Source organism: Pseudophryne corroboree, chromosome 4 (genome assembly GCF_028390025.1).
Source record: "Pseudophryne corroboree isolate aPseCor3 chromosome 4, aPseCor3.hap2, whole genome shotgun sequence".
Classification (NCBI taxonomy): Eukaryota; Metazoa; Chordata; class Amphibia; order Anura; family Myobatrachidae; genus Pseudophryne; species Pseudophryne corroboree.
Window position 1 is genome coordinate 92,823,899 of NC_086447.1, and position 15,232 is coordinate 92,839,130.

At 44.8% G+C, this 15,232-nt stretch overlaps 1 protein-coding gene across 5 annotated transcripts in view; it reads right to left on the bottom strand.

The window, feature by feature from the left end:
- LOC134908966 (protein eva-1 homolog C-like) overlaps nucleotides 1-15,232 on the bottom strand; it is a 600,054-nt gene that overhangs the window by 286,241 nt on the left and 298,581 nt on the right. For all 5 annotated transcript variants that reach the window (XM_063915258.1, XM_063915260.1, XM_063915259.1 and 2 more), the window contains one exon: nucleotides 14,813-14,953. In XM_063915258.1, the coding sequence (XP_063771328.1) occupies nucleotides 14,813-14,953 (141 nt within the window). The remainder of the gene's footprint in view (nucleotides 1-14,812; nucleotides 14,954-15,232) is intronic.

The window sequence follows — 15,232 nt, forward strand, 5'->3', positions numbered from 1 at the left end:
TTATTACACAACAGCCGGCAGTGAGGTAATGCAATGCACGCTGGAAAGATGTGTCATACATGTGAAATTCTCTGATTATTTCCAGCAATACTATATGAATTTGGGTAATCTGGGGAGATCAGAAAAGGCTCGCCCCCATACCCCCAGCCCACATGCTTCCAATAATAATACGTTACACAATAGAGTATCGGCTTGTTAGTTTATGGGAAATGAGCGCGGCTTTTCATGGGGAGGACGCAGGTGCCTTTGATCTGTACTAGACAGACTAAGCAATGTAAACAAACGCTTGTGTGACTCAGAGGAGATCACAGCAAAAGGGCCGGAGGAAGAGTGCGGCAGCCGAAACATGGGTTATAAATGCACCAATTATACCAGAATAAAAGTTGCAGCTTGTAAAATGTGGAACCTTATAACAGTACATAAACCTCACATGACACAAGTGTAGTTGTATAGGCTACATGAGGTGTGTATTACTGAAGTAGGGTTGGACATGGAACTTCAGCATGGAGTCATAGGGTTAAATTTACTAACACCCCTTTTCCACTAGATAAATTTACCCATGTGTTTGCGCATCAACACGAGTTTTTAGTAAGTGGAAACGGCTCAACACGGGTTGAGTGACCCTGGAATCCTACCCGGGTAGCTACCTGGGTTGAACACGGTAATGACCAGGGTAATTGTGCAGTGGAAACGGTCATTCCCGTGTTTTCAGACCCGAGTAACGAGTGACATCAATAGCTTTTACAGATCTTCAATACACATTTGTGGGACCCAAAATGGCAGGCGCTTTCAATATTTTAAAACAATATATATGTAAATATACTCAGCAAAAACGTCCCTGGGCTATACGGGGGTGGTGGAATTCCAAACTGCAACGTAGATGACCTTCTTCCTTTTTCTGGAGGGTTTCTCTACCCCTCAGGTTGATGTTAGCATGAAAAGAAAATAGTATATATATGTGTAGCAATGTTTCAAAAAACAAGGTCTCTTTCAATGCTACAGACAAGCAAGGACAATGCACATCCACTGAAGGGGCGTACCCAAACTCACTTTCCAAACGAAAGGAAAAAGCCTATAAAGGTATCTTTTATCCACCTCTGTGCCAGAAAACATTGATTTGAATAAAGACCCCCTTTACCAAGGAAATAGACGTACCTCACTCACACAAGAGAGGTGTAATTGAAGCACATAAAGGTGTATTTTACACTTTATAGGGTGAATGTAAGGCGTACCCTACTCACGGCAATAAAGATTATATTCAAACGCATCTGGGTTTCTTTCGATGGACAACCGTGATGATCATTTACATCGATTTTTCCATATATGGATGTACCAACATGGGCGTCAAACAAAAATATGAATCACGATCAATCCATAAAAAGTCATTTATTAAAAAAACGCCCCATACATTCGGGGTGTAACACAAGATCAATAAAAGAGGTGTGCAGAGTCCATCAGATGTTATAGCAGCATGACTTATGCACCCGAAAACAAACAAATAAAAAAAATACAAAGTCCTAAACATGAAGCAAGGAAATCTCTTTTTCTAAAAACAGTTCCAGTTCAAACCTAAATGGTATAACGCAAGATCCACACTCTCAGAGCTTACCCGGGTTAAATGGAAACAGATCCGACTCGGGAATAACCCGCGTTGAAGTGCAGTGGAAACGGCGGGGCCGACGCGGGTTGTAGCCGGGTTAAATATCCTGGATCGGACCCGGTACACAGGTGGAAAAGGGGTATAAGATGGGAGGTCTATTTAAGATGGGATGTTGCCCATAGCAACCAATCAGATTCTACTTCTTATTTATCTAGCACCTCCTAGAAGATAATACATGGAATTTGATTGGTTGCTATGGGCAACATCCCATCTTAAATAGAACTCCCATCTTAGTAAATTTACCCAATAGATGTCCATGGCCTGATATATGGTGGTTTCCGCATCAATGGCAGAATTATGCATTGGGTGCAATATGGAAATCCATGTACTGGCGAAGACTCGAGCTACTGTAGCTACGTACTTCGTTATTTGCCAGCTCTGCACTCACTGGAAGGGGGTTCTAGCAAGTTGAGATCTTCCATTAGAAGACACCAAGAAGCCAGTCCCAGAGATTACTATACAGAATAAATAGGAATGAGTGCACTCTGCAACACTCTTGCGAGATATCGATGTTCAAAATATCGATGCCTTTCACACAATAATTGGTTCTCCTCAAAGAGTGGCTGCTGATCCAGCATATATGTAGAATATGGATCTCAATTGTCCAGCGCTATCCAGAAGGTGAGGGCCATATTAAAAGACAGTAAAACATGGAAGGAGATATATAGGATATTATAATGCAGAACTAATAATAATCTTTCAAGTTCAGTTTAAAAACACATGAAAGCACTTGTCTGCGGGTCACAGCACCTTTCCTGTTACCCAAAATATATAGTAAAAAAACAAAAATAAAACACATTTGCTGCCTAGCCAACTAATTATCAGGAAACTTAGATTACTAATGGAATGTACCCGGAGCGATGAGGGCAAGGTGCCGGGATAACTGTAAGTAAATGTTAAGCCGGCTTGGCATCCCTCTCACTGGTACGTTGTCACTTGGACACAGTAAGGTCCTCAAGCCAATGGCATTAGTCACAGGGATATTTCACAGGTCAACTGAGGACATCTCAGCCAAAAATAGTGGTAAAGGGATAATTCAGAAGGCGGCTTCAGATGCTCAGATACAGACCCTGTTATTTAGCTTCTCAGTCCAGATGACTTCCGAGAGTCCAGCAATGCAGGAGACCTTCTGACCATCATGTGAGGGATGAGGGGAACCGGTGACAGCCCCTTTACTGAGCAGGTCCCACTCCAGAGAGAACACAACACTCTCTGGACTCTGTATACCCAACACAAGCAAGGTGATACAGTACTCGCCCCTGCCTTGCTGGCAGACAAGTGATCAGTATCCATAAACTGGGTGAGCATTCTGGGAATAGTGATCTGCTAGGACAGGGTTCTGTGCGAGGTTTGGGTGCATATTTATAAATTAACAGGGTTTGGTCCCCATAATTATTTTTTATTGCCACTTATCATGCAATGATAAATGACATTAGGTATTGCTCAAAACCATGGAAAAGCTCATCCAAGGATAAGGGCTCTGTCAGGAGCCCACCCCCTGCGATGTGTAAAGTTATTGGGATCACTATACTTCCTGGTTCAGGGTAGGCATGGCCATCAACCATTGATGTTTTGAAATTATTGATGGTCTATGTCCGATGCTGAATACTTTCACCATCGATGGGGAGAGCCAAATGGTTTCCCACCATCGAAGATTCAATGCTACCGATTTATTTTTTATTTTTCCCCTCAAAGTGTTAGCCCCACCCCCAGCGGCGTTTTAAGAGAGGAGGAGGCCCGGGTGCAGCCTCCTCCGTTCGGGCCCCCTCCTCTCTGCCGGCAGCGTGGAGAGTCTGAGCACTAGAGCGCTCAGACTCTACTGCGCATGCGCAGATCCCCGGGAAAATGGCGCAGCGGCCATTTTCCCTGAGATTTCTCTACTGCGCATGCGCAGAACTCCGTGAAAATGGCCGCTGGGCCATTTTCACTGAGTTTTAACACAGCCGTGGACATCGCCGCAGGACTCCGGAGGGGTGAGTATTCACAAAATGGGTGCAGCGTGTGCGGTGGGGGCCCCCTCTGGACTCAGGGGCCCGTGTGCACCGCACACACTGCACCCATTATAGAAACGCCAGTGCCCACCCCTGATAACGGTGAAGCCACGCCCCTGGGCTCCGATTGGCCCGCAGTTAATTTTACAGTAATGCAGGGGCGATCATCGATGGGTCAAACCATTGATGGTTCCCTGACAGATGGTTTTAAACCATCGAGGTTATCCATCAATGGTACCATCGATGGATAACCCACCGTTGACCATCCCTAGGTCGAAGTCCGACCAAGCTACTGTGCATCTGCGGTCATCAGATTACACATGTGCGACAGGCCATTGCCTCCTGGTAAATGCGGTGGATTGTAGTCCATAGCCTTCAATGACTAACGCCATTTTTAGATGGCAGGAACTACTGCACCTGCTTTCAGGGTCAAAAACAGGAGACCGCAGCGAGAGTCGCTTAGTAAGTGGTCAGCGCACTTTGTTACCATAGAGACGCATCATTATTAAACCCTCTACTGCAGAAACCCCCACAGACCTCCTTTTAATACATTTTGGAGAAGCAGCAACAAAACCCTTTTACTCCGTGAAATCACAGAAAGCCGTAGTTACCACCACTTCATACATTTGCCCCTTTATCGATATGAGCCCCAGGACTAGCTAAGGTTGCCACACATCGTGTGGAATTCATGTGCCATCAATTTGAAACCGCTGGCCTGAAAACCGTGACTGCAATATTCTAATACATAAAGGTTTAGTTTACGACACACAAACAAAGAAGCACTGTGTGACCAATCCCTGCTGTATGCCACCCACGGTGGGAGCTGCATATACACAGAGTGGCTGCTGAGATTGACAGTTCGGGGAAATGCGTGGGGTCACGTCCATCAGAACCACACTTAAAACTAAAAGTACCTAATGCAGTCTCTTCAGTTGTGTTTGTTTTCAGTTATAACAACACAGGTTAGACACGGCCTGCGCTGAGTACCCGGCACCCCCGTCTGTTTGCACAGCTAACGCTGCAATGCTTACATGCTCATCGAAACCTTTAAACAAGAAGATCAGGCAAATGGGTTTATAACACAAACTCGGGAACACTACGTTATAGCAGACAGCTTCTAGCTAATGTGCATGCTCCATCTCAAGTTCTAGCTCGCTATACGCAGCACCCACATGAGTCAGACAAATGTGTGTTTATATGAACATGATCCAATTACCTAAACAGCCCTCAGATAATTGACTGTGTAGACTATTCATTCAGTGGCGAATTATCTGTCAGCTCTACAAGCAGCTCCAAGTGGTTCCCTTTCATGCTGGGAAAGTGGAGAGCAGAGACTGGCTTCTCTCAGCATGAACGCTAATAAGTGAGCAGCTGCTCAGTGTCACACAGAGACTCTAGTTGTACATTAAGGCTGCAAATATAAATATATCCCTACAGAGCACACACAGCTACTACACAGGGAATATATATTTCTGAATGACATGGGGGGTCGTTCCGAGTTGTTCGCTAGCTGCATTCGTTCGCTGTGCAGCGATGAGGCAAAAAAATTGGCACTTCTGCGCATGCGTATGCGGCGCAATGCGCACGCGCAACATACTGTTACAACGAACGATGTAGGGTCTAGCAAAGCTTTTCAGTCACACTGCTGGCCGCAGAGTGATTGACAGGAAGAGGGCGTTTCTGGGTGTCAACTGACCGTTTTCAGGGAGTGTTCGGAAAAACGCAGGCGTGGCTGGGCAAACGCAGGGTGTATTCGTGACGTCAAACCAGGAACTGAACAGTCTGTAGTGATCGCAAGCACTGAGTAGGTTTTGAGCTACTCTAAAACTACACAAAAAAACTTTGTAGCCGCTCTGCGATCCTTTCGTTCGCACTTCTGCTTAGCTAAAATACACTCCCAGTGGGCGGCGGCATAGCGTATGCACGGCTGCTTAAAACAGCTAGCGAGCGACCAACTCCGAATGACCACCATTGTCATTGTCGGATCTGTTGTAGAGATGAGTGAAGTTGCGGGGGAGGGGGTTGTAGCGTAACTGCACATTTTGCGCTAGTTACACACTTCAGTCAGCATTGAGAGAAACGCCATTACGCAGCTCTGCATTTTATCTGCATTTTATCTGCATTTTATCCATCTTTAGAATTTCAGTTATTCAGTTATTTATAATTCTATGTAGCCCAGCAACATTTATTTTCTAGAGAAGAATAAAGTAAATACAGGTTGAGTATTCCATATGCAAATATTCCGAAATAAGGAATATTCCGAAATATGGAATTTTTTGAGTGAGAGTGAGATAGTGAAACCTTTGTTTTCTGATGGCCCAATGTACACAAACTTTGTTTAACACACAAAGTTATTAAAAATATTGTCCTTCAGGCTGTGTGTATAAGGTGTATATGTAACATAAATGCATTCTGTGCTTAGACTTGGGTCCTATCGCCATGATATCTCATTATGCATACAATTATTTCAAAATACGGAAAAATCCAATATCCAAAATACTTCTGGTCCCAAGCATTTTGGATAAGGGATACTCAACCTGTATTGAATTATGGGCCTTATTCAGGATTGTTAGCAAACCAAAAAAGCACACTAGTGGGCAAAACCATGAGCACTGCAGGTGGGGCAGATGTAACATGTGCAGAGAGAGTTACATTTGGGTGGGGTGTGTTCAAACTGAAATCTAAATTGTAGTGGGAAAAAATAATAATAATAATAATGAATGTATGTATATATATATATATATATATATATTTGTTTCTGAGATACTGCCATATAATACGGTATAATCCATTTTTCAGTGTCAGCATTCTTCTGTCTTAGGTGTTGTGTGCCCCAATTGTGACTTCATTGTATTGTGTGGTGTGTTTCTGCTATTGCAGAGGTTCTCACACACGGTCCTCGAGGCACCCAAACGGTCCAGGTTCTAAGTATATCCATGCTTGGCCACAGGTGACTTAATTAGCAAATCATTCAATTTGATGTAACCATCTGTGCTGAACCATGGATATACCTAAAACCTGGACCGTTGGGGTGCCTTGAAGACCGCGTTTGAGAACCTCTGGGCTATTGTATTGTGTAGTGTGTTCAGGCTATTGTATTGTGTGGTATTTTGGGGCTATTGTGCTGTGTGGTGTGTTTCGGCTATTGTATTGTGTAGTATGTTCGGGGCTATTGCATTGTGTAGTGTGTTTGGGCTATTGTACTGTATAGTGTGTTCGGGGCAATTGTACTGTGTAGTGTGTTTGGGCTATTGTATTGTGTAGTGTGTTCGGGCTATTGTATTGTGTAGTGTGTTTCGGCTATTGTATTGTGTAGTGTGTTCGGGCTATTGTATTATGTGGTCTGTTTGGGCTATTGTGTTGTGTAGTGTGTTCGGGCTATTGTGTTGTGTAGTGTGTTCGGGCTATTGTGTTGTGTAGTGTGTTCGGGCTATTGTGTTGTGTAGTGTGTTCGGGCTATTGTATTGTGTAGTGTGTTCGGGCTATTGTGTTGTGTAGTGTGTTCGGGCTATTGTATTATGTGGTCTGTTTGGGCTATTGTATTATATGGTCTGTTCGGGCTATTGTATTGTGTAGTGTGTTTGGGCTATTGTGTTGTGTAGTGTGTTTGGGCTATTGTGTTGTGTAGTGTGTTTGGGCTATTGTGTTGTGTAGTGTGTTTGGGCTATTGTGTTGTGTAGTGTGTTTGGGCTATTGTGTTGTGTAGTGTGTTTGGGCTATTGTGTTGTGTGGTGTGTTTGGGCTATTGTGTTGTGTGGTGTGTTTGGGCTATTTTATTGTGTAGTGTGTTCGGGTTATTGAATCATTTGAGGCAACATTCTGCAGCCTAATTACATACCAAGCTAAATATTTAGCAAAACAACCAACACATCCTGCAGTGCTGTACTAAGTAAGTATAACATGTAGGACATTACAACAATAACATTATTTAAGATGTATACAAACAAGAGACAACAGAAATGAGAACTCTGCCCAGGTGTCTGGGGAGAGCCAGCAGGTGAGGACACCTAAAAAACCTCGGGGTCCGTAGCATAAGGCACCTGGTTTTGTAGTCCAGTAGCCACTGTCAGACTGGGACTTGAGGGCCCACCGGCGAATGCAATTGTAGGGGCCCAAGTTTAAGGGGTGTGGTCAGCCACTAGAGTGGGTGTGGCCAGCCAACACAGAGGGACTTGGACAACTACTAGAGAGGACATGCAAAGAACAGGTCCCCGTTATAAATGAGGGGACAGGGGGGTGTCAGGCAAGAGGGCTAATCTTGGTGTAGTTTTCATAGAAACAAACCAAGAATCCAAGTTAATCCATGATCCTGCTTCACCCCTAGAGGAGGGTGTGGGGCCAATCAGGCAGTGCGGGCCAATGGGGATTTTAACACCCCCCCCCCCCCCCCTCTGGGCCAGTCCGGCCTTGCCTATAGAGTTAGAAGCAGCACGCAGCCATTTACACGTGCTGCACAGACCCCTACCACAGCCGCACCTCAAATCCTGATTAGCTTCAGGATAGGTTAAAAATAATGTTGGTGAGGGGACTGGAAGGGAGATGTCATTGGAGATCTTACCTCCTGGCTCTGTCATAGAAGTTCCACCACCAGCCCAAAGAGTTTACACTCTAAAGGAAAATAAGTAGAAGCAAGGGGTGACAGAACGTGTCATTTGTCAGACTGTGTATGGTAAACCCAATTGTGAAGGACAGAAAGATACAGTGAGTGGAGTGAGTTACAGTGGAGTCATAATAATACGTTTGGAGACTCTGTGGATGTCTGGTGTCTGGTGGCACCACAAAATAAGCCCTTGAAGCATCAGCGAGAAAAGAAGGGTAGAGCAGACGTTCCCTTTGGGGAATTACCTGTAGATGCCAGTGTAAAGACCTGCACAGAGGAATAGAACTTGGAAGGATGAAGGAACAGTGGGGGAGAGTTATCAAACTTGGAGAGAGATTCTATATGGGTAACTTCTCCACTGGTCCACTGCACTCTTTTCTCTGCTTGATACATCCACCCCCATGTTTAAAAAATTACAGACGTTGATTGATTGGTACTTTATCTCTCTCTCCACTATATCTCTCCCCAAGCTGTAATACATCTCCCCCAGTGTAATTGAAGTAGAACTGATAACAGACTGGAGCTCAGCCAGCCGGCCCTGTGGTAAGCCACAGAGGAGAGCCATGCAATGGTCTAGCCAGGATATAATTAGTGTTTACTAATCTCCTAGAGGACTCTAAAACATTCCAAAGAGCAGTGTTTATGGGTCCTTGGGGTGTTTTGGTCAATGCTGGCTGTAAATATACAACTGACTGTGTCACGATAAATTAACATTTCCTGGCTCAATAGTATGTGCATGCTAACTCCAGATGAAATGCAGACTATTAAACAAGACTTGGGCTTGGCAGAATGCATCCAAGTGATTTCTCAGGGGTTTAGTGCATGGGACTGAAATGGGTCACTACCAGGAGACAGAATAAGAATACAACTTATCACTAAGCCCCTGTATAATGTTATTATGCAAAATCTAGATCCAGCTGTCCATTGCTCTGCAGAATCTATTGTAAAAGGATTTGGTACAGTACGTTGCTAATTCCAAAATAAGGTGCATCATTGTGTGTTGTTTTACTCTTGTTGCCAATAACACTCTCTATCGCTTATTTTATGGCTGACGGAGATTCTCCGGGGCCAACATAAAGGGGATGGGGGTTTATGAACGTCAGGATACAAACATTGAGGTTCAGTGTTACGAACCCATTTAAATAGACCAATGATCTGGTGCAAGGATGAAAAAATAATCAACAGCTTGCCACAGTTTAGAGTCTGCCAACATCTTTTTAGATAAGTAACGTGTAGTCCTTCAGGATGAAGCTTCAGTTGCAGAGCGGAAGGGTCACTGCTTCCATCCGTGCGTGAGTGCAGAAAGATATTAGAGACAGGACCAGATTAAGGGCCACATGGACCTAGGGCTGGAAACGATCAAGGGCCTAATCTAATGTGAGATTCCTCAGAGGTGTGACCAGCAGAGGCGTAACTCTGGGAGGCAACGGAGGCATCTGCCGCCGGGCTCCTCTCTGAAGGAGGTCACCTCTCCTCCGATTCCGTGACACCATTTAATTAAGTTAATTAATAGCTGCCGCTATCTCTTCAGTGGCCGACATCCTCACTGGTCCCTGCACGTTACAAGTCACACCCTCTCTATTATAGATACACATTTTACAAGTGTCATACCCAGGATTAGAACCCACAACCTAGTACACTGGAAGCAGAAACCTTACTGATGACGCTGTTTGCTCCTGTATAGGAAATATGAGAATTCTAACTATATGAAGTTACTTCTCTGACAATTACACGTAACTTCATAAAGTTAAAATTCTCATGCTTCCTATTCAGGAGCAAAACCATGTGCACTGCAGGTGGGGCAGATATAACATGTGCAGAGAGAGTTAGATTTGGGTGGGTTATATTGTTTCTGTGCAGGGTAAATACTGGCTGCTTTATTTTTACACTGCAATTTAGATTTCAGTTTGAACACACCACACCCAAATCGAACTCTCTCTGCACGTTATATCTGCCCCACCTGCAGTGCACATGGGGGGTAATTCTGTGTTGATCGCAGCAGGATTTTTGTTAGCAGTTGGGCAAAACCATGTGCACTGCAGGGGAGGCAGATATAACATGTGCAGAGAGAGTTAGATTTGGGTGGGTTATTTTGTTTCTGTGCAGGGTAAATACTGGCTGCTTTATTTTTACACTGCAATTTAGATTGCAGATTGAACACACCACACGCAAATCTAACTCTCTCTGCACATGTTATATCTGCCTCCCCTGCAGTGCACATGGTTTTGCCCAACTGCTAACAAAATTCCTGCTGTGATCAACTCAGAATTACCCCCATGGTTTTGCCCAACTGCTAACAAATTTGCTGCTGCGATCAACTCTGAATTACCCCCAATTACCATGAAAATGAACCTGTTTTGTTCCGCTATGTTGCACTTCGGCGGAGAAGCTCATTTCTATAAATACTTTGGCCATGGCCGTAACTAGGGGGGGGGCGCTAGGGGGGCATGTGCTCTGGGCGCCGGATTTGATGGGCGCTGAATTGGCCCCTGATGCAGGCTGTATCCACATCCCCCGCTGCAGCTGCACGCCACCGCACTATGACTGAAAAGTGCTCCCGGGCCGGTACAATTACGGTGCTCCAGGGCCGCCCCCCACAGCCGCATGTATATGGCTGGCTGGCTGCGGGAGGTAGACAGGCAGGCAACAGGAAGGATTCTCACTGCCCGATCCATGCTGTCACTCGGAGGAAGCAGCCGGCTAGTTCCGCCCCCTTGAGCCTGCATACCCGTCAGGACATGATGCTGCACGGCGGCGCCGCTGCAGTTCAGACAGCTGGAATAAAGAAGGTACATTTGCTGCCTGGGGAGGGGTGGCGGATGATGAATTTTGCAATGTGCGGGACAGTGCTGTGAGATATGATTTTTCGACGTGAGGAGTGCACTGACGGAGGGAGGTTTTAGATGTGATAATTTGGGGAAGGGGTAGTGCCTATACATAGCCCTATGTATTGTGCTTTATGGAATAGATGGTCTAGTGCTGAATCTATTCTACATTATGGTGGTGTATATTATATAAGGGTGTTTCTGTACAGTATATTACATGGTGGGTGTCTGTACATTATATAGGTGGTATGTCTATATATTATATGGGGGGTCTCTTTATATTATATGGTGGGTATCTCTGTACATTATAGGGGTGGTGTGTATGTATATTATATGGAAGTTGTAATATATTATACAGTGGGTGTCTCTACATTATAAGGGTGATTTGTCTGTATATTATATGGACTCGTAGGTTGTCTCTATGGGGGTAATTCCGAGTTGATCGCAGCATCAAATTTGTTAGCAGTTGGGTAAACCCATGTGCACTGCAGGGGTGGCAGATATAACATGCGCAGAGAGAGTTAGGTTTGGGTGGGTTATATTGTTTCTGTGCAGGGTAAATACTGGCTGCTTTATTTTTACACTGCAATTTAGATTTCAGTTTGAACACACCCCACCCAAATCTAACTCTCTCTGCACATGTTATATCTGCCCCCCCTGCAGTGCACATGGTTTTGCCCAACTGCTAACAAATTTGATGCTGCGATCAACTCGGAATTACCCCCCATATATAGTATAATAAGGGGGTGTCTGTATACTATATGGGGGTGTCTCTGTGTATTATATGGTGGATGTCTCTGGCCATTATAGGTGGTGTCACTGTACAATATATTTTATGGTGGGTGTATTTGTACATTATAGGGATGGAGTCGCTGTGTATTATATGACGGTGTGTCCGTATATTATGTAGGTTGGGACTATTGCTGATATAATAGAGGTAGCTGGTACCCTCTAACATACAGGTTATGGGATCATTATATACAGGTAAAAAAAAAAAAGAGAGAAACGTGGGGTGGCGCCAAATTACTGCCTTGCCCCGGGTGACAAAAAGCCTAGTTTCGGCCCTGCTTTGGCCAATATAAAACAAAACTTTAAACATACAAAAGTGTAACAGAAACGATGTCCTCCCATTAGTCACGCCAATCCAAGATGTATTTTAGAGGGGAAAAATACAACTGCAGGAGTTGATCTTTAGATGTGACAGTTACACCAGTGTTTCCCAAACTCGCCCCTCACGCCCCTGACAGTCCAGGTTTCAAGGATTGCCATGCTTGAGCGCAGATGGAACCTATGTACTAAGCCTTGGGGAGAGATAAAGTGGAGAGAGATATAGTACCAGCCAATCAGCTCCTAATTGCCATGTTACAGGTTGTGTTTGCAAAATGACAGGAGCTGGTTGGTTTATCTCCTTCCATTTTTCCTCTCCAAGTCTTAGTACATAGACCCCCTAAGGCCAGTGGAGAAGTTGCCCATGGTAACCAATCAGCATTGATGTAACATTTGTAATTTGCATACTATACAATTGTACGGAGCAGCTGATTGGTTGCCATGGGAAATTTCTCCCATGTCCCACTAAGCCACCTATGCTCAAGCATGGATAGCCTAAGAACTAACTCCATGGGGTAAGAAAAACAGGCTCCATGATGCAGCCATTGCCTGGTGTGTTAAAGGGGCAATCATTTAAAATGTAAAACCAGGTTGGTTTAGCTTTTGAAATGTCTTGTCAAAAACTCACTGATCCATGCCTCCTGCAATCTAATACATTTACTCCCATGTATGTCAAAAAAGATCATAAAACAGGGTAAGATGATCTGAGACCCTCAATGTGCACTGGGCATCAGCCATGAGCCGCCCTAAGTGTCCTAATGAATCTTTCGGCCATAATTATGGACAGGTTGAAGTTTTCCTTTAACCTCCTCCCAGTCCCATCCCATGCATGTAGGGGGTTGCAGTTAAAATGCTGGCTGTCGGGATTCCGGCGCACCAGAGCTCTTCCCACTCCTGGGTGTCCACGACACCCATAGAGTAGGAATAGATCATGCGGCAAATACAGCAAGCCACCGAGCCTGCAGCGTGGCGAGTGCAGCGAACCCCCTGCGGGCATTCTGGCAGGCAGATTGCCGCTGTTGGGATATAGACAGCCAGCAACCCATCCGCCGGTAATACGTATGTAATCCCATGTAGACTAGAAGCAGGCACCATTTGGGCTGTAGAAGCATAGACACAATACATAATCCACGCAGTGTTGTCCGTCAATGACGGTCATAAGTTTTACTGAGCCACTACTAGATCTGTACCCTCCCAGTCACAGTATAAAATGAATATATATATATATTTATTACCAGTTATTTATATAGTGCACACATATTCCTCAGCGCTTTACAGAGAGTATTTGGCCATGCACATCAGTCCCTGCCCCCGTGGAGCTTACACTCTATATTCCCTACAACACGTACACACACATACACGCTAAGGTTAATTTGTAGGGAGCCAATTAACCTACTAGTATATTTTTGGATTGTGGGAGGAAACCGGAGTACCCGGAGGAAACCCACGCAAGTACAGGGAGAATATACAAACTCCACACAGTTAGGGCCATGGTGGGAATGAAACCCATGACCTCAGTGCTGTGAGGCAGTAATGCTAAACATTACGCCGTCTGTGCTGCCCTATATACATAAATATATATATCATTTTATTTTTATTTATTATTATCAGTTTCTTATATAGCGCAGCATATTCCATTGTGCTTTACAATTAGAACGACAGTAATAAAACAACACCGGGTAAAAACAGACAGACATAGAGGTAGGAATATAATATATATATATATATTAAATAACATATTTTTGGGTGTCAGGTCACGAAGTTATAAAACATCCTCCAGTCACAAAAGGGTTATGAGGGTTCTAGCAGAGATCATACATGTCTGTGTCCTATAGAACGCGGCAGGATTCCCTCTGTGTTATGTTACATGATGGCAGCACAGACATGTTTTCTTTGTAAGGAGAATGTGCAGGAACCTCTTGCTGAATCCAATACCTGTACAGCTCCAACTCACAACACGCCAAGTGTGGCTAGAAAGGGTGTAAGTATGTTGTTAACATGATACTCTGACAGCTGCACGTGATCTCCTTACCACTAAGAGATGATCAATTTGTCACAGTAAACCAATAGCTCAGTAGAAGCAGGTAACATAACCGCTGAGGCTAGGGTGCACATTCACCACATTCAGAGATGGACGCAAATCACACAGCCACTGCGTCTTTGTACACAGCGCCTGTATGATATTATGCTAATGCGGAGGTGGGGCCTTGTGTAAACACACGCCTCCTGTCAGCTTCTCTGATCCGCTGCGTGAACATCAGTCATGTGAGTAATCCTGAGGTTCCTCAGGATGACCAGGGGAATTCACGCTGCTGAAGCCAGTGAAGCTGAGTCCAAGGGCGCAGCCACTGGCTTTAGCGTGCTTAGAAAACGGGGCTGACTGGCCCTCATTTTCTGGGACGCTGCCTGTCATCTCTCCCGCTACACCCCGAATGGCCCTAAATATGACATGTGATGCTGGATGGGCAGTTTTACATATATGTATAAATGTTATTGATAGGGGCTTTTGATTCATGCTTTCAGAAAAAGCCGCAACAGTCATTTGTATAACGTTATGATAGGAAATAAGAGACTGCAGGGAGCAGGTGACTGCACAGCACTGCAGAGATAGAAAGAAACAGGGACTCACCACAGGCGTAGATGACATTAAGGTGCTTGCGGACTCCCGGGTAACAAGGGTCTCCGAACTCATAAGTGCTGGCATAGACATTGCAGCTCCTCCTGCCTTGGCAGCGCTTGGTCATGAGTGGAAGGGATGAAGACTGGCATTCTGATGGCAGTAATAGATATACACCCTGTTACAATGTATCAGTAGGCAAAATCTATATTTACTAACATAACTAAAGAGGTATTCTAATGGCTACTTGTCAACATTCTATACAGTGCTGCGACTACAGACGGGACGCGGTTATGTTACCAGCGCTCAGGATCCCTGGCGGTCAGCATGCCAACGCCGGGATTCCGAAAGCTAAAAATTACGGCATTCAGAATGCCGACCCACAGGGTCTATGCCCACCCGTGGGTGTCCACGACATTCATAGAGTGGGAA